Here is a 25,443-nt window from a genome sequence, read left to right on the forward strand (position 1 = left end):
TCTTTAAGGTGCTACTGGAAGGAATTTTTTATTTTGACTATGGCAGACCAACACGGCTACCTATCTACTACTCAAACATTAAGGGTCGAGGGTGAGTGAATCACGTGGCCTACAAGTTACATTTTCTCAGTCAAGCAAGGTAAATTAAAGAATATCCAAAGCAAATCTATTTAAGAGTAACTTACACTAGTCAAGCTGAAAGTTTCAGCAGCCACACTGTAATACACTTTTTGAATTATGTAGCCTTAACTTAATTTTACATCAAAATGTTTCTGCAACAGCTATGATGGAATAAAGCAGACACCCGGTAGAAAACAGAACAATGTGGTTTTTTTTTTACCACATTTTAGCAGCTCCTATTTCTCTTATTTGGGAGTTTATTGAGGAAACCTCCCACAGCCTCTCTCTTTTTCTCCTTTACTTTTACTCTCATGTGGTTCCAGTTCTTTGTTGTTAAAATAAAGCAGATTTCTATGGGAAATTTACCAGTAGGGTCATCAGCCTATAAGCTACTAATCCCTGTGAAACCTTCTCCAATCGATTTTTGAAGCTCAATGCCTGCTTGTAGATTCCCTTGTTCTACAACATATATGGTATGTTTTGATGGAGAAACTTGTGGTCTCTGGATGCAAGTCTTCCCAAAACATAGTAGCCTTGAAAGTAACACCGTATGTCACCAAGCAGCTGTAGCATCAATACTTTCCTACGCACATAAACTAGCTGACATTGCAAATAAATAAATAAATGTTGTACTTCAATGGTAGACTTTAGGGCAGTGTGGTAATTCCAGCTCAATAATATTTAACACAGGACTAACACAGGAACACCACAGGGATGCGTACTCAGTCCGCTCCTTTATATTCTCTACACGTACGATTGTGTCGCTGCTCACCCTAGTAATAGGGTTGTCAAATTTGCAGATGACACAACCGTGATTGGGCTCATCTCTGAAAGGGAGGGTGAAACGGACTATAGAGATGAGGTGGAGCGGCTGACAGAGTGGTGCAGAGCTAACAACTTGCTCATAAATACAAGGAAGACAAAGGAGCTTGTGGTGGACTTCAGGAGACAGAAGAGCAATGTCCAGCCACTTTTGATTGATGGGGTCTGTGTGGAGAGGGTAACAACGTTCAGATTTTTGGGCATTGAATTACAAGAGGATCTGTCCTGGAGTGTCAACACAAGGGGGCTTGTGAAGAAGGCGCAGCAGAGACTGTACTTTTTGAGAATTCTAAGGAAAAACCATCTTCCGCAGAAACTGCTGCTTGCCTTCTATCACTGTGCCATTGAGAGCGTGCTCACTTATGGCTTATGTGTGTGGTACGGAAGCTGTACTACCCGGGACAGGTTGGGGTTGTGCAGAGTTGTTAAGGCAGCAGAGAGCATTGTTGGCTGCCCACTCTCCACCTTAGAGCAGATTTATGCCACAAGGTGCCATAGGAAGGCACTGGACATAGTAAAAGATCCATCGCATCCTGGTCACTGTCTCTTCGAGCTCCTGCCGTCGGGACGGAGATACAGGACGATGAAGACAAGAACGAGCCGTCTTAAGAACAGCTTCTTCCCCAGAGCAATCTCGGCCCTGAATGGGAAGCCTGGACTTTGAAAGTCATCTAATCTTCCTTGCTGTATTATACTGTATTGTTTTAATTAGTGCTTTTATAGTTGTTTTGATTTTGTGTGGAGTGCCCTACCTGGGTGGATGGAGCAGCCAAGTAATTTTGTTGTCCCCAAGAGGGGGCAATGACAATAAAGATATTATTATTATTATTATTATTATTATTATTATTATTATTATTATTATTAAATATCCAACTCATTTAGAGGCATGCAGACACTTGTGTGGACACCCAAGTGCAGTTCCTGGCTTTTTCTCCATTAGTAGCTCCTGTTTAGGGATGGTAATGTAATCTATTTGAGGAAGATTCTGCCCCAGATTTTACTTCATACTTCCAGAATGGGTTCCAATTTGGAACATGGCAGGGAAGAATCGAGTTGTGTTCCAGAGGAAAGTTGATGAATTATTACTTATTTTATGTGCACAGTTATTGCACAGCTACCAAATGAAGTGAACAAAATAATGAATACAGCAACTGAGTAATAAATAAGACCAACCATGCTCAGTGGGGTTTATTCCCAAGTAAGTGTATTTAGATTACAGCTTTAATAACATTTTGTGTTTCCTTGATACTGTCAAGCTAAATGTGAAAACACCAATTGGCTGACCTGACATCCCTTTTTGACATTCCACAACATGTTACTCCCACTGCTGTCTCTCTTAGAGCAGGGAAAGCTGTTTTCTGTAGTTATTCAAGAATGCAAGCCATTGTCCAGATAAAACTAAAGTCTCCCCCCCAATAAGGAGTAAAATAAGCTTCAAAATCCCTTAATTGAATCGTAATGTGAAACTTGCCTATAAATGGTTTTCAAAGAGTTTAGAACTGTGTGATCTTTTATTGTGATATTGAACACTCTAGGGGCACATGTCAATCTACAGCTTTTCAAAGTCATGTTAAAGAAGCATCTTCAGATACTGTGGCATGCTTTCAAAATAATGGAAATGTCAACCACTCACATAATGTTCGTATTATCCCTAATTAATATAAATTGCATCTAATTTCACCTCTACTTAAATATATTGCTGCCCAAAATAAGGACCCTAATTTTTATGAGTAATTACTATTACTGATGCATCAACACAATTATTTAAATTCAACATATGCAGAGGCAGAACCCAGCATTTACAGTTTTTTTTTGTTCTCTCCTTGCTCAATCCCTAATTTTTGTGGCTTGGAGTTCTTCCAGATTCTGTCTCTGACTTTGTGGGTTGTTGTTTTTGTTTTCATTTTTAAAAAATGTGAAATCTCCTATCTTGTTTCACTTGCAGTTCCTGATTGACAAACAGGCAGGGATTTGAAAACAAGCAGTTACCTCCATGTAATCTGTACAGATAATGTGCATGAATGTATTTCAAGCGTACACTAAGGAAGTCTTAGTATTTTGTAGTTATCAAAACAGAGGGAAGAGACTATAGCTCAGTGCCAACAGCATATGTTTTACATGCAGAAGCTTCCAGGTTCAATCTCTGGCATCTCCATTAAAAGGATCAAGTAGATGATGCGAAAGACCTCTTTGCTGCTCTCCTGGAGAGCTGCCACCAGTAAAGTCTGATCAATTTTGTGGGTGTATACAACTCTCTCCGCTGGGCTGCAAGAGTTAATTCAGAACATTTCACTTCTATTTTAGATTAAATGCAGCTTGTTATGTCACTCAAACTTGGACTAGCTGTGGTTTATCTTCGTTTTGCTTAGCTGAGCCAAGCCAACTTCAAACCATAGTTTACGAAGCTGTCTTTTTTCAATTAACCATAGTTAAGATTAACCACAATTTATAGTTCAGAAAAACACTAAACTGCAGTTAGACCACAAATGAAGTGAAAGCTTTACATCTTCTCGCAGTCATGCTGAAGGAGAGGGGAAGAGAGAGTACATGAGCCTGAGGCTGACATAGACTTCTTCTTGTAGTGCTAAATCAGGCTTTGGAATTACATCCGAATGCAGCCACAACTCTGGGCTAGATGGAGAAATATTTTAACCAAGTATGACGTGGCTTTCTATGCACCTGTGATTGCCATCACACACAAAACTTTCTTTTCCTGTTAGCAATGTACCATCGGTGGAAGGCAGCCTTATTGATTAGTAGCAGTCCCAACAACTGATTCTGAAATTTGGCGCCGCTTTTCTCAGATAATGCTAATTTGTACTGCCATCAGTTCAAGTAACAGTCTAAACTGATAGCAGAAAGTGCCTTGATAATTTTTAATTTCCATCCATGGGGATTGTATCTGAGAAATAAATTAAGTTCCAGCCCAGCTGTGGAATAGCCACCTTGTACAACCAAGCTACACAATAAATGTGCCTGATGAAAATTTGCCTCCAACTGTACAGTATCTGGTGCAATTGTATATTGTACTTTACATTCAGAAGGCTTTTCCCATGCAAAAACAACAGGAAGAAAACACCTAACACATGTTGCAGATTGCATCACACACCTGCCTGGCATGTAAGCTGCAGGCATTTCTGAAAATGGAAGCAAATTTGTTACTTGTACACATTTATTCACTGTGTTATTTGATAGAGCGTGCACATCAATAAGTCCCCAAATAGGTATATCCCACCCACACAGTCCACCAACCACAAAAGGGGTGCAGGGATCAAATGGGTAGACCAAATAAGTCTAAGAATATATGTGCACACTTATGTAGCAAGTTCTAGACATAATGGGTGGAGCGTGCATGGAGTGTGTGTGACTTAGAAATTTGTTTCCATATCCTGTTATGTACAGAGTAATGCAGAATCCAATACTGAATTACATAGGTTTCATACAGTTATCTCTCCTAACAGAATATGGAACACTATTTTGCATGATGTACTCATATTTTTAACACAGACTATAACGCTTCCCCTGGTACAGCCTATTATTAGCAGCTTTTTAGTGTTCTCTCCCCCCCCCCCCCCGCCAACCGGGTATAATGTAAGGCAAATTATGTAAAACACACCTAACCAGTTATTCTGCAAGCTGCCACTTGCTTGCTACAAACAATCAGTTTCTACAGAGTGGAAGAAAAAAACCTGCCAATAGATTGGAACTTCACATCTTAAAATTCCTGTCGAAATCAGGTGCATTTTAAGCATCAGATTTGATTATTTAATCAGGCAACTTGCATTTTGCCCTGGCTAATTTAGAAAGCTTATAATATTTTACTCATAAAATAATTGTGCACCTGTTGTGATGGAAACCTATTTAAACAAATCTTAATAGGCATTACAATTTGTTCTAAACATAAGCAAGCTAGCTGATCACTTAGTTCAATCTATAATGCAACATTTTAAAGCAGATGGCAGATTGCTCTATACCTCTGCAAGAATTGTTATGCACATTATTATGAGGATAAATCAAAAACCGCTGAAGCCATATAGTAAATCATATTAGAAGGTTATCTATCATTGCCTATCCATGTCCAACAGGCCTTTCCATTGCCCTATATGCAAACACAAATTAGTGTAATGGATCCCAGCACCACAAGATTCCCTATGCTTACTATACCAAGATAGCAAGCTTCCCTAATATAAATGTACATATGACAGACTGGATAAGAACCTGAATATTCAGAGTAAATTTACATCTTAGGTTCATCAGACAAAGACATCAGCCTTTGCATACAAGATTTGCTACAGCAGCCATATAACGGGTAGCGTGCACTACCATATGGATCATTGATGGGAAGTGGAGTTTTCTACCTGACCTACTCACACTGGTGTGCAAACTCTCCCTGCCAACAAGAACAATCATGTGAGTCGCCATGATACCTGTCACAGAGCTGCATGGAGAATCCATCACACGGCAAGCCATTTTCAAGCTCCTCCATCCAATAAGATTTAATATGTAGATCATAACTTGGTACATAAAAAATTGACCTGATTTTCTCAGAATACTGTACACATATTCAGCATTAATAGGTAGCATAAAGCAATGCTTTTAAAAACAACTATATATGCAATCATGTTTTATATTTGCTTCTTTTGAGAACCTTGTTCATAAAATGCCAACTCTGGTGGAACCTGTACTGGGCTGAGGTCATATATCTGTGAAGTAGTTTACTTCGTGCATTTTATAAATGTTTATGCTCTGAAACATCTTCATAACAAGAACTGACCTGCAAACTAAGGGAAGGTTCTGCTTCTTATCACTCATTTTACTATCCATTTCATATCTGAATCAGTGAATGAACAAAGTTTGTGAATTTGACTTTAATAATTTTGTATTTTAGATTGCTGTGAACTGCCTTGAATTTTTTTAATAGATTTTTGCATGAAACTGTTTTTAATTAATTACATAATTACATAAATATAATAATGTTTTCTGTTGGATGTATTATTATTATTATTATTATTATTATTATTATTATTATTATTATGTTTGATTTGAATAATTATGTTTTGTCTCCTAAGATTTGTTGTTTCTGGCCAAGTCATTTACTTATGTGTGCATATTCATACAAATATTTTTAAATAACTATTTTATCTAAATAACTATTTAAATAACTATTTTATCTAAAGTATGTATTTCATTCTAAAGTATTTTTTAACATAGTTTGGTACATTTCTTGATCCAAGAACTGTATCACAAAATGTGGAGGTGTGAAATCTGAAGAATCAGTGCATTAGTGCAGGAGGTAAAAATTAGATCAGTTTGCTTGAAAATGTGGCCAAATTTCCTCCCATCCTACCTGAGTTGCCACAATGTTCATCAAAGAAAATGAAGGATATAAAGCAATGGAGACCTACTCGCGAAACAAATATGATACTGTAGGACACAATCCAAATCCCTGATCTGCCATGAGACTTGGATGGGATAATAAAAGAGGTTTCTTCAGTTTCTTTGAACTAGGTATGTTCAAAGTGGGTGGCTGCAGACCAGATCCAGAAGCTCTTGGAAGAACCTGATTTTCTAGCTCCATTTCAATTGGGATTCAGGCCTGGTGTTGGCACCAAAACTGCTTTGGTCACTTTGTATAACGACCCCGTTGGGAGAGAGACCGAGGAAATGTGTCCCTGTTAATTCTCCACGACCTCTCAGTGGCTTTCATTACCAACCATGGTAGCCTTCTGGAGTGGCTGTCTGAGTTGCAGGTTGGTCAGACCACTTTGTGGTGGTTCTGGTCTTTCTTGGATGGTTGTTCCCAGAGGGTGATCCTTGGGGAGTGCTCTTCACCCACATGGAGCCTTCAATGTGGAGTTCCTCAGGGTTCAATTTTATCCTCTATGCTATTTAACATCTACATGAAACCACTGAGTGGGATCATCTGGAGTTTTGGAGTATTTTGTCAGCAATATGCTGATGACACACAGATCTACTTCATCTTTACATCTGCCAGTGAGGCAGTGGATGTGCTGAACCATTGTATTGCTTTAGTAATGGACTAGATGAGAGCCAACAAACTCAAGCTCAATCTAGAGAAGATTGAGGCACTGTTAGTGGGTTCCCTAGACCAGATGGATGAGAGGTCACCTGCTTTTGATGGGATTACACTCCCGCTGAGGGAGCTCATCAACTTTTCTCTCCGGATTTTCACTGTTTGAAATATGGCAACCCTAGTTTTATGTAGGGCTGCCTCTGGAGACAGTTTGGAAACTGCAAAATTCAGCAGCCAGGTTGTTCAGCGAGGCAAGACTGTTTGAGCATACTGCACTGATCCTGGCCCAACGGCACTGACTGCCAATTAGTTTTCAGGCCCATTTCAAAGTGGTGGTTTTGACCTATCAAGCCTTAAATAGCTAAAAAATATATTAAATAGCTTTAAAACATTAAATAGCTCAGGACCGCAATACCTCAAGGACGGCCTCTCCCCATTTGAACCATTCCAGACCCTGTGATTATTATGTAAGGTCCTTCAAGAAATACATTGAAGAACAAAAAGAAACAACTGCTAGCAGTGCTTGATTTATAACATAGAACACAACTACTTTATAATATGATCATGGGACATCTAGAAACTCTAAAACAATGCAGCTGCATGAGTCATTCCCAAAATATAATATTGATCATCCTTGAATCTTCCCACACTTGCCATCCTCTCCTGCCACACCAGTGTGCCACACTGCACCCTTTGAGAACCATTGCCTTAGCACATCAAGCCATTTTGAAATCTCTCTGCTGTTTCTGTGGTCTCAGACATTGAATTTCTCTAGTTTTGCCACCTGAATTTTAAAAAAAGAAATAAAGAAAGAAATCTGGAGCATAACAGCATTGAATAATTTCTTTAAAAAAAGCCTCATAATTTACCAATATTATGAAAATCAGTTTGCGGACATGTCTTTTTACTATATTGTTCAGGACAAAGACTGGACAATGAGACATAGAGTGGTTCACATGTAAATCTATGTTCTTCTTCAGCTTCTTTTGTTTGCAATCCATTTCGTACTGATTGTTTTTACAGCCTGTTGGGCCTGGCTAACTCTGTTACTATGAATGAACTTCAGAATGAGGTACGTCTCATGCTATGACTGGAATTTGTAGCTACAATTCAAGATACTGACAACTGTTCTGCTAAAGGTGGTTTTTTCCAAAGCTGTTTGTTACTTGAAGTAATTTACTTGTTTGGCCTGAGCAAGCTTGCTCATTACTGTCAACTCAATGAGCTAGCATTTAGAGTAGTCTTGGGGTGAGGGGATCTGAACACCACAGTTTCTGAAGAAGGTTATATAAAATTCTCAAATTAGAGACCTACCAAATATTTATTTATTTTTATCTAATCCTGGGATAACTTTATGAGTGAAAATACATGGTTTATCTGTTCGCATGCAAGATAGTCACGGTCATGGCGCAATTACAGGAGGGGCACAAGGCATGCTACCTCATGCCATGGACTGGCTGGGTGCAGAGCAGTGCTGGGGGGCACCAGTTGGAGAACCCCCAGCTGAACCCCCAGGGGAAGAAGGCTCAATAGCAAGGGGATTGGTGGTGGGATAACTATAGGTGGTCAGAGGGAGAAGACTAGGGGGGGGGAGCTGGAGGAGCAACAGGGTTTAGTGAGCAGGAAGAGTCTGTGCCAGAGTGTAGTTCAGACTCTGAGGCTGAAACATAGGCTGCAGAGGAAGGGGGTCAAGAAGCTTCTGAAGAATTCAGGGAGTCTTCGCCTCCTGCTGCTACCAGCTCTCCCCCCCCCCCCAGTCTCTGAGAACATGCAGAAAAAATGAAAAGAGCGGAACACAGATCAGCTGTGTGCAGATGCAGTTTGAGACTGGGGGGGGGACACATGTGAGGAGCCTTAGAGAGGGGTGGGAAGACAGGGACTTTCAGTCCTCACAACTTTGTCATCGGGGCAAGACCTACCAAGAAGGATTGCTGAGACCACTAGGCCTGAACTGTATTTAGGTTTACTTGAATAAGGATTTAATTTCCCTGACATTGGTGACTTAGTGCTGACTTGTTTCTGCTCCAACCCTGACACCTCTTTTTTTTTGGGGGGGGGTGTTATGCATTTGAGACACTTCACACAAACAGTAGTCTCATGAGAAACAGAAATCTTAGTGGCCAGCCATGAGTAAAAAGTTTCATTGCATGTTTAATACATGATCCACCCAGAGTTAAGCACTTTTACTGATTTCAAGGCGGGGGAGGGGGGAGTTATGCACTTAAATATGCTTAGTTGTAGAAATATTGGAGTCTCGTTTTTTTCCCTTCCTATATACAATAAACAGCCAATAAACAATATATTTAAAACATACTTACACTGCATATCAGTACTATGGAAAATTAGGCATTTTATTCCATGTGGTCACTTTAATAAATTCATTACTAAAAATAATTTTATGCTCTGTAGTATATTACTAATCAGGACCTGCTACTGGGTTTAAGGGTTTCTCCCCTCTGTTTCGTATTTACATTGATTTCTCTAATTGGAACCAACTGATCTTTTTCCTGTATATTGATTTTTTAAACCCTAGCAGTTAACAATGATTCTAATATATTGTAACACTTTAGACCTTAATCATAGAGTGAGGGGGGCTTTGCTTGTAGCTTTTGTTTGAGTTTTAATTAAGAAGACCTTGTGTCTCCAACCCTGAGCTGTGTTTTTAATTGCTCATATGTATATCATGTAGACTTCAAAAGAAGGAAAAGACGTTTATAACAGAGAGCACAAAGGGGAGCTTTGAAATGTCTACAACCGTACAAAGTGGCATAATTAAAAACCTATGGGTGCTCCTGTGATATATAAGCCATATATATTTATAAAGTAGGCTGTGGTATACACTTGTGACTTGCCAAAAGGGATTTTGGCACTATTAGAGAAATAATCTCAATGCATCTCAAATAAACTGTAAAGAAAACTAATACGGTAATCTTTTCAGCCTTCTATTGCTCACAGAGTTCCTGTGTATTCTTGTTATCATGCTTGCTGAACCTCTGACAGCTAACCTACATTTTTCTCTTTCTGAATTCCTAATACAACTGTAATACCAATTATCCCACTTTATGCCTTCCTCTGAAAGCAAGAGGCAGCACTTCTAGCAGCAACGTAGTAGCACAACCTTCACAGAATGGATACCAATCCTACTCCTATCACAATTACAACATATACTCCATCTTTCCTCACAATTCTCTTCTCTGAAGAGAGTAACAGCTATTTCTATCACAAGCTATCAGCATGAAACTTGATACAGATAAAGGAATATGCACAGTATATTTTATAGTGGAAATCTCTTATGCAGCAGGTCAACGCTTATCCAGCTCTTAAAATCTTGAAACTAGCACAGGCCTCTCTGTTTGCTAATTATTCTTAGGACACCGGAATTACAAACAAAAGCTTTGAACTCACTTTAATTTATCAAAGAAGAAGATATTTGCACGGGGAATTAAAGAATTATGTGCAAGTCAAAGAGTCATACAATGCAAATGCTTTTCTGTAGTGGGTAAAGCTATGCACATCCATCAATGTCTATCCAAAAATAGAGCATACTGTACAAAGAAAGACTGCATGTGACATTTAAGCCACAATGTGTGTAAATATAGATTATGTTCCAGTAGTATACTCCTCTAGAAATGGAAACCAGAACACTTCACCCACTAGATTGTGACCCAGAAGCCTTCTATCTACAAGGCTGCTAGAACCATCATGGCTCTTGGTGATAGCATAACTAACTGCTTATGTTGTGTATGGACTGGTCTCCTTTATTTGATCTTCAAAGACCCTGTATTTTGAGAGAAACCACTGGAGGCTATTTCAGTGGAACAATAGTGTGATGCTTGCAGGACTCTGCTAAGTAAGAGATTTATGTTGACATGTGAAACAAAACTAAAAACAGGCTATTTTTGGTAATAAGGGGCACCATGCTTTCTGATAGTTGACTGGGAAAGTTGGAAAATGGGGGTGGGGCTTTAAATCACTGTCATTGTATACCTTGATATTTTATTTACATCAGGTATACACACAGGAAGGAAGGAAGGAAGGAAGGAAGGAAGGAAGGAAGGAAGGAAGGAAGGTTTTGCATGCAAAATGACTGCTGGAGATATTTCTAAATAAGTCACTTTCCATTCATTAATATTGGATGGGAGCAATTTGGGAGCACTAGCCCAATGAAATTTTGATCTTTTAACCTTTGAAGATCTGATCTTTATATGGTCTTATATACCAAAACCTTGAACTTAGCACAGTCGCAGATTGGCAGCCAGAGCAAATCCTGTAAACACGGAGTTATATGTCATGCCATTTGCCCCCACAAACAACCTATCACAAGTCATCAGCATGAAACTTGATACAGATCAAGGAATACACACAGTGTGGGTGCATATTGAGTACCCTGTTAAACACAATCAGGTCCAGGGTGGGCTTTTTTTCCAGGAGTGGCTACATTACTATACCTTCAAGGTTGCATGCACCACCTCTTCATGCAAATATGAACTCAACCAGTTATCCTCCTGCCCCACCTAGATTTAATCTGCCATAAGGGCAAAGAGCCAAGAGGTAGCATCAGTGGGTGCATACTCACAACCATCTTGTTAAACTCTTTAGGCTGCAAAAACTGAAACTGATCCCACAAAACAAGGCTTGATGGAGCATTAGAAACTTCACTGAACCCTCTGAGATGTCCCAGGCTCCATCCACTAATATAAGTGACACAAGTGATTTTGGTCTAGAAAAAGAGGTGCCAGAGCTCACCATGAACATGTCCCTTGTTCTCTTATAATGGCATTGGCACTCACCTGAGAGGTGCTGGAACTGAGTTCTGGTGAGTTCCAGCTGAAAAAAATCCTGGGTGACACCAGTCTATGGACCACCCCTAAGAAGTTTTGTTGAGCTGACATGATGGCAGTAGATGTTGGGATTCTTTGCTACATTCATCACCATGCAGCAGGCATGGTTATGTGCTATAACATGTGCTTGGTTGTCTTCCCAATAAGGCTTTTGCCACTTTAGCCATCATCCATCCTGCTTCATAGCACATACCTCCCCAGTATACCAGGAGGGTGAATATGCTCCACAGTCTTGTAGATGATGCTCGGAGTGATCATATCTATGGCCCTCTGCATCTTGCTGTGCTACAGAGAGACAGGGCCTCATAAGGATCACCAGCTCTGTCCACTGGAAAATAACCCAGAGTGTTCAGGAATTGTTGCTTATGTCCAAAAGATGATAAACATTGAACTCAAATAAATAAGCCAGCCAGCAGCTTCAACTAATTTCACTAGGATGCATGCAGAAAAGCATTGTGGTAAACTGCCTGCAAGTACTACATGAAAAATAAAATTAATTGTGTCCAGGGAGTAGAGAAGCAATTTTCATCCAATGTTTGTCTTATCAAGTCTGTTATAAACAGATATAGAATCTAATTAAACATCTACCTTAAGGCCAAAAAATGCACCTTCCACTATATGTCTTGTACTATGACTAATATTTTCACATCTCTTTGTTTTGGTAAACAAGGTTGGCATAGCAAACACACAGGCACAGAAGAGCTTGGCTGCCTTTTTCCTTTTTTCCTGGCATCCTTCCCCATAACTGATATTGCAGGCCACTTTTTCAAAGGGAGAGTATGTGCTTCATTTATCCTTAAGAACAACGCCTTCTGTCTGATAAAGCAGAGAACTCCCCAGTAACAGTCAGTGCAAAGAGCAGCTCTTCCTCACAAAACCACACCTTTGTTTCTTGCTATTGAGATTCTCTACCCACCCCCTCCACAATCACCTAACTTGTTTCCGTCTTACAATGTTGCTTCACAGCTCCACTGTGAACAATCAGTGATTCTGGGAAGGAGAAAAGAATAACTACACAACACAAACACAATTAAGTAGTAAAACCTGACAAATCCCTACATTTTCAAACAAAACATTAAGCAATGTTTTCTTAATTAAATGCTGTTCAGAATCACTAACAGACTGTCCTGGAGTACATGTATTCTACAGCATGGCCATTCCTGGACAGTTAGCCTTGCCACAGCACCCATGGCTTGGTAACCTCAATACTCATTTACTATAATATGTATGCTCTAGGTGGGGCTGTCCTTAATCTTGATCCAGAAGATCCAGATTACAATTCTGGTGCATGCTAAAAACTTAATTGCTCTCCAAGACCTTTCCAATCTATTGATGCTAGTCTCTGTTAGAAATTTAAGTATTATTTTGCTGCTTCACTGGACTTGTATTTAATTGTGTTTCTATATGAATTTTATTGTACTGCTGAACACCACCTTAAAATGTCCACATAACAGATGGTGTATAAATATCTTAATAACTAAAACATACATACGCTGATTGAGAGCGGTAGCCTAAGGAAACAACTAGGAAGCATGGTTCCATGTTTGTGGTTGCGAACTATAGTATACAAAAGGGAACATTGGAGAGCTTTATCCTAGGATACAAGGAACTTTTTCTCCGGAAATTCCTTGTCTCCATGTTCACTATAGGAGGTGGCCACCTGTGTATATTATACATCATAGGACACTCCTATGCAACGTGTACCAACCAGAAAGCCAATGCAGGCTTAAGAACATAACTCAACTTTGCAGAGTTCAATGAATCTGAGACAGACCTGATCCAAAAAATGAAACCTGCCTGAACACAAAATCCATAGTTCCAGAGCCGGCTCCTCACTGAAAAGCTATTTACTTCACCACACGCAGAGAAGTCCTATTAGTATTCTTGGAAAGTCGGGGTAATCATCAGTAGGACTTTTTGCACTATTAAAAAAAAACTGCTTTTCAAAATAAAATACGATGTCTAATTTATACTATACCTTTAATTTCTCCAAGGAGTTCACTTGTGTTTAATCTTTCCATTTTCTCCTTCCAGTCTTTAGAAAGTAACTTTTCTACGCAAGATGAATCTATGAAAACAAGAGGGGAGAGAAAGTGTTAATAAAAACTTAAAAGTTTGTGAAATCAACATGCAGATATTTTAAGCTGCTGCACAATAAAATAAGTATTTTGCATTGAACAATCTAACTTCCTGCACAACTTCCGCATCATACCATCTGCTGCCGTTGTACTTGCAGCCAATCAGAAGCCATGCTTTGGTTTCCGAACGTTTTTAGAAGTCGAACGGAGGTACAGCTGTATTGTCCCTAGACCTGGCCTTACCCACTTAAAATGCACCCCCCCCCCCGCTGATTTGAATTACTGAAGGATCAATAAATCCCACATATAAAGGAGGAAAGGTCTGGGAAAACACTGTGATGGGGGAAGATGTCATATGAATGCCCCTATGTTAACAGGGAGACACACTGATGTGAATCCACATTTTGCTCCAGTGTGGACAAATCCCAAGGGTTACGTGTTGCCATTTTATCACAATAAAAGTTACAGTACAACCTTTATACAAGTTTTGGTTGCAACACTGTAGAAGTGTCTTTGGAAGGACAGCACAGCTTATGCATCCCTGCACCCCCAAGTAATATTTTAGTAGGGAAAGCCAATATACTAATTATATCCTTTCAAAAAAGAGCAAAATTAAGAAGCACTAAGTTGTAATAGACAGAATTAAAATACTTGATACACAATAAAACAAATAATTTAATTTTAACAATTACAAGCTTTTATTATTTTTATGAGTTTTGGCCAGATAATAGAAGAATCAACAAATAACCACCAATTATCGATAGAACATTATAATTTGTCCTTTTCTGTGATATCATCAGTTTAAAAAGCTGCATCTCTTGTGCCCTGCCAAAAACGAAGAACGCTGGCTTTATATTGATATTTACAGAAAGTTAACAATAAAATATTTAAAGTAGGATACTTTTGCCCAGTTTATGACAATACAGTATTAGAGCAAAATGAATCAAGGAACAAAAAGATATGCCTGATTTTTAAGGCACCTTTTATGTAGTTGTATTTTAAAAACTTATATAAATAGAGAAGCATTAAACACACACACGAATGGCAATGAATATTTATTTATTTATCTAGCTAGCTCTCTTCTCTTGATAACATATACAAAACAAAGCTTTCTTTTCTTTTATCAACAAATGGAAAATGTCTGAAAACATCTTGACAGCTCAGCTGTGATATATCGCCCTATATCACGTTGTGGCCAATGAAAGAACAATCCAAATCTTTGAGGTTAGGCAAGATCTGAAATCTCAGAAAATAGAAATAATATTAAGAAAGTGTAGGTTCTGCTAAAACTGCAGTGCTGGGAAGGAGCAGCCTGAAAAATGCATAGTTGCCTAACCCAAAGATTATCTGTTGTCAAACAAATCAAGAACCTGTCCTTCTCCACTTTGAATTTGTAAGTTTCTATATGTACACAGAGGATTAGATCCAATGTTAGTAGACCACTGGAATAAAGAGTCTTAAGGTACTTATTAAGTCTATGGATTTCAAGGGTCTATTCTCAAGTATGGCTAACATTGGATACACCATAGTTTGATTAGGGGAAGAAATTACAAAATCCAGTATGAGTGTCAAGGGAGCAATCCAGAGGAAATAAAACAGATGGTCCAATTAAATCAATGGGACTTGATAAACAGTTGGGGAAAAGTATGTTCCAGGCAGACTGAACATTTTTGAGTTTCTGCTCAGCACAAACGACCAAAAGTTACACCTTACATAATCTCTAAAGAATGTGTGAGCATTTTTCAAGATGCTGGACACAATGGAGGGAGCATTAGTTCCACAAAAATAAATAAATAAAGCCCAATATATTTAGAACTGGGTTCCTACAGGAGCAAAGCTTCCCTGGCCACAAGGGCTTCCCTGTTTATTTAAAAGGAGCTGGGGGGTCCATTGCAGTAAATGTGGAAAGGCCCTCATGCATTAGTGGTATGCAAAAAATGGAATGCTGAGAGAACTCTGGGTTGGTATCTATATAGAAATTATCATTGTGTTAATAACAATTAGTACTTTATAGTTATTTATAATTTATAGTAATTTGGTGTTATCCTGATTACTATGAATTGAAAATGGTTACAGTTTGAAATGCTGTGTAGTATGGTTTCACTAACTGTACAGGTCACTGATCACTTTTTAATGTATTATAAATTGTTTGTGGCCATTAACAAAGGGCAGTCTACAAATGAAATTATTATTAATAAGAATACTGTGATGAGTTGAGGGGGGCTAGATCCTCCTAAATGTGTCATGATTTAGTAAAAGTGAGAACTGATTAAGCTTTGATTAATTTTGCCCAATGTGGAAACCCCCTGGATTTAGCTATGCTAATGAGCCAAGCCAGCTCAGCAGAGTTAACTGGATGGGACATTAGCAGGGGACAAAGGGCAGTGATGGCCCATCAAGGAAACCATCACAACCAGGCAAATGGGGGCCTTCTTCCCTGGGTGCTAGTGAGCAAAGGCCAGGTTGAGGGTTTCAGCTCTAAATGAGCTGAATGAGCCTGGCGGAGGTCCTTGGACTCAGTCAGTAATCAGAAGGAGGAGAAGGGGCAGAACTCCAAATGAGCTGGGGATGACAGGCTGAAACAAAGAGACACAGAGGATGGCTTCCCCCCCCCCTCCTTTGAATCCAATGCTGCCCTTAGCGGGGAAGCCAGATCCTCACAGGATGTGAATGTTCTGCAATCCCTCCATCTAGGTGCAGGTTGTATATCTGCATAAATAAAACCACATATAATAAAGATACCACAGTCGCTGTGCCTTATTCCCAAAAGGAAAAACAAACCCTGGGTAAGTGCCTAGAACCCCTGGAATCTTGTACCACTCATGGAGATTAGGGTGGTGTGTAACAGTACTGGTAAAATCGTAGCTGTCAACATTTTCCTTTTCTTGTGAGGAATCCTACTCAGAATAAGGGAATTTCCTTTAAAAAGGGAAACATTGACAGCTATGGTAAAATTGGAACTATGACCCCATTTCAAAGTGACTACAAAAACCATGCACTCTCCAACATGATGGGTTCCTGTTTATAAATATTTCTTGATTCTATGCCATGGGCGAATGTATCATTTTTGTATGTGCTTGGTGTAACAAGCCCATCTGTGCCAGTAAATGCTAAAGGTAAAGGACCCCTGGACCATTAAGTCCAATCAAAGGCGACTATGGGATACGGCGCTCATCTTACTTCAGGCCAAGGGAGCCAGCATTTGTCCACAGACAGCTTTCCGAATCATGTGGCCAGCATGACTAAACTGCTTCACGCGCAATGGAACACCATGACAGAAACCAGAGTGCACGGAAATGCCATTTACCTTCCCACCACAGCGGTACCTATTTATCTACTTGCACTGCTAGGTTGGCAGAAGCTGGGACAGAGCAATGGAAGCTCACCCCATCATGCGTATCCAAACCGCCGACTTTCCAATCGGCAAGCTCAAGTGTCTCAGTGGTTTAGACCACAGCGCCACCCGTGTCCCTGTCCGTGCTACAACATGGATTTATTTAAAAACTCCCTGACCTATAAGCTGTAGTATTATCAAGCAACTGATCTGAATTTGGAAATCTGCCATCAAAAATCCTACCCACTGTAAGGGGAGCTTTGCTGGATTGGGTCAATGACCCATCTACACCAGCACTCTGTTCTCACAGTGACTTGCCAAATGCCTATGGAAAGCCGGCAAGCAAGACTTGAGTGGAACAGTCCTCTCCCAAGTTATGATTCCCAGCAACTTGCATTCAGAGGCAAACCTCCTCTAACAGTCGAAGCACTGCATAGTTATTGCGGTTAGCAGCCACTGACAGTCTTAGCCTCCAAATGAAGCAGAGCTCAGATTCCTAACAAAGCAGAGTTTAGACATGCACATGTACACCACGTTTCTTCTGAGTGTTTATGATTGTCTATAAATTATTCTTTCTGTGGAACAATGAGATAAGACTTATCTCCTTTATTAGTAAGCTCTGGCCCTCTCTGGGTAGCTTTTTACAATTAAAAGTGTACTGAAGTTTTCTTTTTTAGTGACAACAGAAACAAAACAGCCAAAACAAACAAACAAAACCTCTGGAAATTATGGCAAAGAAAAGCTATGCCTATTGCCAATACTCAATTTTATCTCTAACTACACAGGACCCAGTACATATTCTTAGTACCAGATGACCAGGTGCCTAATCCCCAAGCTAGAAAGCAAAGCATGGTGGGGAGGGTTCTGTGGTAATGAGGTCATGCCCTCGGACATTTTCCTTAAAACCTGAGTGAAATCCCATATTGCACCCACTCAGAAGGCATCTTCATTACTGTTTCACAGGCCTATTTAACCTAATTGTGAATGTCTCTTTAACAGGAAATAATGGTACTAAGGTTCAACTCTTAATGAATGTGTGAAGTAGCATGTGATTAAATAAATTGTCAAATCCTAGCCTCACAAGGACTTTGAAAGGTAACTAAAATGAACACTAGGCCAGAGAAGCACTAGCTTAAGTACCTTAGCTTAAGGTACTGATCTGCAGTTCATGTGCACATGTAAGAAAACCCACAGTGACTAATGATTTGTTGCTATGAGAACTTTGGTTGGGAAATGGGTTTGAAGTGTAAGAAATAAATAGCATCAGAAGAAATCCCCGAAAGCCTGTATATGTGATCATCTTCTTTATTGCTGAGCTCAATTTTATGCAATTGCTGATTTTAAGGTGTTAAGACGACACCAACTCAGGGTGGCATCACTGGGAAGAGAAAGGGGAAGTGATAAAAAAATAAAAATGAGAAACCCCCAAATTCACTACAATGCTTTTTAAGAGATAATGTGAGCTCCAGGTTTAAAAAAAGAAAGATGAAAAGCATGTCTCTGTGATCAGAGGGCATGATGAAAACAATTAACATTTATCCACTGAGTAATCAATCAGTTTTGGAATGGAAAGAATCTCTGACTGCCAATGAAGAACAAGTGTGCTGGCTATCACAGGCAAGGTCTTAAGTTCTTCTGACTAAATCAAAGTCATCTTGATCCTATCAAGGGTTGGTTTCTCCCGCACGCCACCCCCCTCATCCACTACAATCCCAATCTTGTGACCTTCAACAAGTGAGGAAGCCCAGTTCTACCTTTTCTGAGTACTATGACCTTCCAGTGGCCTGCATCCATCTACATAGGGTTCCTCCACCCCCAGGTTATTTTTAATTTACTGAAGTAGCCCTCACATTACTTTCTTTGACATACAGATATGAAGAATGCATTCATGCCATGTGTGTGTTTTGCTTTTTATGGTAAAAGTCAGACATAAAAGAAAGCCTAAATGTGTGCGTGCCGTAGCAAAACTTCAAAGCCCTGACTGTCAGACATTATTATTTCAAATCAGCTCTGACTTTTTGAGACTCAATAAAACACTATAGTACACAGTGGCATATTTATAACATCCATATCAATGGTAAGTGTGATCAACTGTCTTACTCTCACTGCTTTGAGAAGCCCACTTTCTTTCTTTTATAATAAGCTTCTTTCAAAACATGTTGTAACAATACTGTAAGCTGATAATTATTGCTGATATGAGTTCTAAAACATGACTTGTTTTGCATACAATCATTTCCTTATCCAGGTGGTACACAGTGACAGAAGACAAAAGCACATTTATTTATTAATAATGGTGGCAAATGTATGGTAGATTTATAAGCAATAAATAGATATTATTCAGGAAAACATTTCAATCACATTGACTTGTTTATTTGTTTTTGTCTTAGTACATATAAAATATATTAGAGTATCAGGAGAAGTCTGGGTGGGAGACAAGGGAATTCTAACTACATCTAAAACAAAAGCAATGATTTTAAAACATGAATAACCCTCAATAGATTAACATTTGTAGTACAAAAACAATGAAGTCTTGCCTATTTTTATCACCTGATAACTGTCATAATACAACAAAATACAACAGAATGCAGAACAATCATTATATTTTCAAACAGACAGAGATTGTTGCAGTTTCCCTTCTTTTTAGGAGACCCTCATTGAAGGCCCAATTCCCATATTAATTATGCCACATCAATTTCAGATGGTGAATATTTTATGTGAATGCACCATTACGTGACTGGAGGTGCTGATTTGCCACAGTGGAGTGAACTCCAGCGGATTTCCCCCAGACATGATTAATACTATGTCTCATTCAACGGAAACACAGCAAAATGGAGCATGGTCATACCAGCTCTGGGCAATTTTACCCCCCACAAAACATTACAAAACGATATCACTTAGGTGACTGGCCAGCAAAAAAGCAGCAGCAGCAGCAACCATTAGACCATACTATGTGCATAGTGCTCTGCCATACATACTTAGGATGCATAGCTTCTTATATCTGACTCATACTTAGGATGCATGGCTTCTCAAATCAGCTCAGTCCTCAGTATAGTTAAGCTAAACTATCTACCACAAAGATAGCCAATGTGAACCCTCCAGATGTTGTTGGACTCAAATTACCATCAGCCCCAACTGGCACGGCTAATGTTAGGAAAGATGGGTGTTATAGTCCAACAGTATCTGGACGGTACCACTTTCTGTTTGCCTGAGTTCATTTGGGGGGTTTGCACCGCACCTAAAGTGCAGTACTACAGGAGGGAGAGGACTCAGTGCCATGGAGGCATCCAATACCGCTGTAGAGATTGCTGTGCGAGAAACATTACTGCCAGTGACGTTGCCACCAGCGATAGGCAACATAAGGCCACAAAAAAGGAAGTTATGAGTGTAGAACGGGATCCCAAACTAATATCTATCCAAGAGATTAGAATGCCACATGTCACATTAACTGTATTGCTTTGATAGACACTAAACATATGAAGGGGACGCGGGTGGCGCTGTGGGTAAAAGCCTCAGCGCCTAGGGCTTGCCGATCGAAAGGTCGCGGTTCATATCCCCGCGACGGGGTGCGCTCCCGCTGCTCGGTGCCAGCACCTGCCAACCTAGCAGTTTGAAAGCACCCCCGGGTGCAAGTAGATAAATAGGGACCACTTACTAGCGGGAAGGTAAACGGCGTTTCCGTGTGCAGCTCTGGCTTGCCAGAGCAGCGATGTCACGCTGGCCACGTGACCCGGAAGTGTCTCCGGACACTGCTGGCCCCCGGCCTCTTGAGTGAGATGGGCGCACAACCCTAGAGTCTGTCAAGACTGGCCCGTACGGGCAGGGGTACTGTTATGTACGGAGTTGTATTTCAGGTACCTTTACCTTTACCTTTTAAACATATGAAGGATGCATGCGTGGTTAATTTTCAAAACAGGAGACAAATAATTGAGGTTCAAAAGATAATGGCTCCAGTGAATTTGCTTCCTTATATAAAAAATTGAGTTAATGAAGGAGTGTGTTGCCTGTTCTAGCGAAACTATGAAGTCATGCATTATTAGGAAGTACTGATTAAAGAAGAAGAGGAGGAGGAGGAGGAGGAAGAGGCTGGTCCACCAAAATATCTCACTAAATTGATGCGATTTCCCCCACTGCCTACGGCAGCACAGGCAGCCAAGCATAGCTGGGGGTCTGGAGACCCACCTAGTCTACCTGCTGTGGGATCAACTACTTGCACTGTTTTAATAAATGGCTTTATTTCAGTTTTTATAAAAACATAATGAAGAGCCGTCATACAATTCATCTCCATGTTCCAGCTCCCCACTACTAGATGCTGCTGCAACTGACCCAAACAGCTGTGGTAGGACCAGCAACAGAGACTGTGGGGGGCTAAAGTAGAGGGGGTAGTGAGGTACATGGGTGCATGGTACAGAAGAGTTCTGGAGCTGGAACTAAATCAGCGTGGTTTTTCCTAACTGCAATTATTGTCAGTAAGCATATGTACCCAAGGCAGGTCCTTAAAACAAGAAATCTTCTGAATCTGCAGGTCCTAAGAAATCTTTCCCTTGTTGGCGAAAAATATTTTCCCTTAAAATGGTAAAATTAGAACGGTTCAGAGCTTTGAGAGTTGCCTTAGACTTTTAATTAAAACTCTGTAAGCCCACTAAAAATAATTAGGCACTAAAAATGCAATCATTTTACTCTGAATTCCACACATATTCCCAAACTATTACTAGCTCTCACTTGAAACTCTGGTCTTTCCGAATCCAAAGGCTGCGATATAAATACTGGCTGTTGCCAAGCTTGTAATCTAAGCTGAGCCTGACTGAGAAAAAGAGCTTACGGGCTACACCAAGAAATCCCAGAATGGTTTGCTTTTTTAAAAAAAGTGAATCTCTCGTGAAAACTTCAATGCACATAGATAAAATAGCACACACTGCCTATGTACCCTCCCCCCCCCCATCTTGTTTCCATCTCGACATACAGGGAGAGCCTAAGATTCAGCCCTGACCTTTATTACTTTAATTTATTTATTAAAAAACAAAACCTTTCACCTTTCAGATGTTTTTGTTCTCCTAAAATAGCTCATACAATGCTATATTCCTCTTTATTTTTAGCAGAGAAAGAAGAGAAAGCATGCTTTTCCCATACAGCAAGGCACAGATATAAACATCAACACAGATGCTCTGTGAGAGAGAGCTGGGCTTCTCAGGCACTTGATCATTAAGGAATGCACCAACTGTTTTAGATAATCTTGTGCCAGCTCAAATTCTGCTCCACACTCCCCTCTGGGAGTGGTCAGTCTTGTCCTGCTCCTAATTTTTCATTTTCCTCACTCCTCCAGGCTTTTTTCCCCTTCTTCACTTCAAGAATAGAGGGGGAAGGGGTGCACTGTGCAGCAAAGAAAAGAAAAGAAAAGAAAAGAAAAGAAAAGAAAAGAAAAGAAAAGAAAAGAAAAGAAAAGAAAAGAAAAGAAAAGAACATACTTCCCCAAACAGAGCAAAACTTTGAGACAATTAACCCTCCCTTCTTCTTTCAGATAAATTACTAAGTATCAAATGCAATCTGTTTCCTTTGTTTACTCAATATGAACAATTTGTAAATGACTCAAGGATAAAATTCAGAAAATGTCGTTTTAAATTAGAACCATTATAAACATGCTAATGATTGCTCAACTAAAACATGCAGGATCAGTGTGAATAAATACATTTAGTTCCCTGAGAAAATACAGTTGTATTGCCACAGAACTATTTGGACATTATATGATTTACTCCCAGAAAATGTTGATTCCATGAACATTGTACCAGGCAAAATCCATTGGGAGCTTTCCAAAATGTCAGCACAACTGCTTAGATGCACCGTCTTGGCACATTAACAGGCCAAAATTATATTTTGAACCTGTCAAAACAAAATGTACATTTCATTCTTCTCCTTTATCTTCCATTATGGAATGAATTTGTATATTATATTTCCCTTATTCACTTAAATGCATCCTCCTGAACTATTTACCTAACAGTGTTGATAAGCAGCACTATTTCACGTAACCACCATTTTCCACCCAAGAGAAAACTTAATTCCCATTATTTAATTTCCAGAGTAACCTGTAATGTTGCAGAAATGTAGCCTCAGAATTCACAAAACAGCAATCAATGATACTTGGATAAAAAGAGGGCACAATTTACTAGCAATTCTTGAGCAGATGAATACATGAATTGACACTTTCAGCAAGTACTATGCATCTAATTGCTCTTTCCTATCATATATCATATTTCTTAAGGTACAGTAACCAAAAGAATTTATAGTATCTCCTATTTTAAGAAGCCAGCATGCTTACTGAGTCCTTAAAGATTCAGCTATATCCATTGTTTCTTTTAATAAATAGATATTAACTTCCATGATGACACAATATAGTTTACGTCTATGAAAGGCAACATAAACTGGTTCATGTTATTTTTTATTGCCATCGGCTCTGCACTAGGATTTATGCTCTTTCAATTATTTGTCACTTTTTCACAAAATGTCTCAAAGCAACTTACAATGTAAAAACAAAAGAAGTCAAAAAAATTTACACATATAGGCATTGTTGCAATCAACCATGGAATTATTTTCTAAGAAGATAAATTTAATAATTCAAGCAGTGGATTATTCTCTTCTTCTGAAACAATAAAACTCACATCGTCGGGGGTTTCCCTAGAAATATTAAGCCTCCCCCACCTTTTTAGTGTAAGTGTGGCACAACCAATATGTTTACATATTTTAAGATCTTATGTTACCCTGCTACCCATGGCATGCCAACAGCTGGTGAGAACATGCTCATTTCAGCAGCACGGGCTCAGAAAGATGTGGGGTATACTCATTCCACCACCCCTCTCAATACACCACCCAAGAGAAGTGGCTTATGATTGGTCTGGGTTCTCTGCACTCCCTGTGATTATCCTAGAGTCACAGGTCTACAGATATATTGGTATTATGTCAAACATTTCCAACACTGGCTGCCCAAGAGAAGTTGAGGATCCCATGACTGGCTGAAAGTTACAGTGGAATGATCCCAGAATGACAGGGTGGTGGTCCTTTTCCTCTTGGAGTGCACATTCACAAAATCTTAAAAAGCTGAGCAGGAATCACACACATCATCATCATCATGGTGCACCCCAGGGTTCTGACAAAGGGGAACTTAAAAGGCTAGGAAACACACTAAATAAAAATACACAACCAGGTATCAGGAATATAATTCTTAATGTTTGGAAGAACCATCACCCACCTCCCACAAATAATACCTTAAAAATATAAAAACACTTACTCTGAAAAAGAATGCCTAAAGTGGGGATCCTGCCAAAGGTTTCCTTTTGTATGTTAAAATATACAAAGGACGACATAATAAGCTCTTGATTTGAAATTACTTCAAATGAGGATAAGAAAGAATGAAAACAATAGCTACAATCTCATCTTTGTTTATAGTTTTTCAAGGTCTCGTCAGCTCATAAGTGGAGTTCTTACCAGAACACCCTGGCAAAATTATCCCTTCACCTCTTCTGAAAAGTAGACATGGTTTCAAGTGCCAGGACATTATTATAGCACTGCAGAAAAAACTGCTTGCTATTAAGGTAAATGCTGCAGGCTTTGAGGTGCATCATTACAGAACCTGAGGTATAAAAGGAAAAAAGGATGACTGCCTTTTAGAACTCAGAATTTGGTCCTTTTAAGATTACTTCCCACATTGAAATGCACAGGTGTCTTTCATAATTCTCAGGAATTATGACAACATATACATATGAAGATAATGCCAAAACTGTCACATACTCTAATAAAGACAAGACATGCATGTGTCACAAGTGGGAATCTGAGCTTGAGAACTGTGCTCAGTAAATGCTATGCCTATGGCTGACATTTTGCTGCCTGAGGCAAAGGACAGGATTGCCATCCCCCTCATCATTCTAGAATGCAGAAGCCCAGCAGACTGGCAGCTGAGACAGCATCTTAGTGTGCACCTAAGAGCAGCAGGCTAGCTCAGGGGGCACAAGGTAGACCACATGACGTACACAGATCTCTCTACCAGCACTTCATTGCCACTCACACTCTGCTCTGCCTGCCGCTTGCCTGATTGTCAATTCAAGCAAATGCTCAGTACAAGATCAGGATGCAAGCAACACATGGCCAGAGTCATGGCCAGGGCTGCCTGCCTCTCTGCCTGCTTGCTCAGTCAGGGGCCTTTACTAACTGTGCTGCCTGTGATGTGCT

At 39.6% G+C, this 25,443-nt stretch overlaps 1 protein-coding gene across 50 annotated transcripts in view; it reads right to left on the bottom strand.

The window, feature by feature from the left end:
- Positions 1 to 25,443, bottom strand: part of SOX6 (SRY-box transcription factor 6) — a 458,084-nt gene that overhangs the window by 178,403 nt on the left and 254,238 nt on the right. For all 50 annotated transcript variants that reach the window (XM_083477096.1, XM_083477104.1, XM_083477133.1 and 47 more), the window contains one exon: positions 13,796 to 13,885. In XM_083477096.1, coding sequence (XP_083333222.1) covers positions 13,796 to 13,885 — 90 coding nt within the window. The remainder of the gene's footprint in view (positions 1 to 13,795; positions 13,886 to 25,443) is intronic.

Source organism: Podarcis liolepis, assembly GCF_965112155.1.
Source record: "Podarcis liolepis genome assembly, chromosome: 1".
NCBI classification, from domain to species: domain Eukaryota; kingdom Metazoa; phylum Chordata; class Lepidosauria; order Squamata; family Lacertidae; genus Podarcis; species Podarcis liolepis.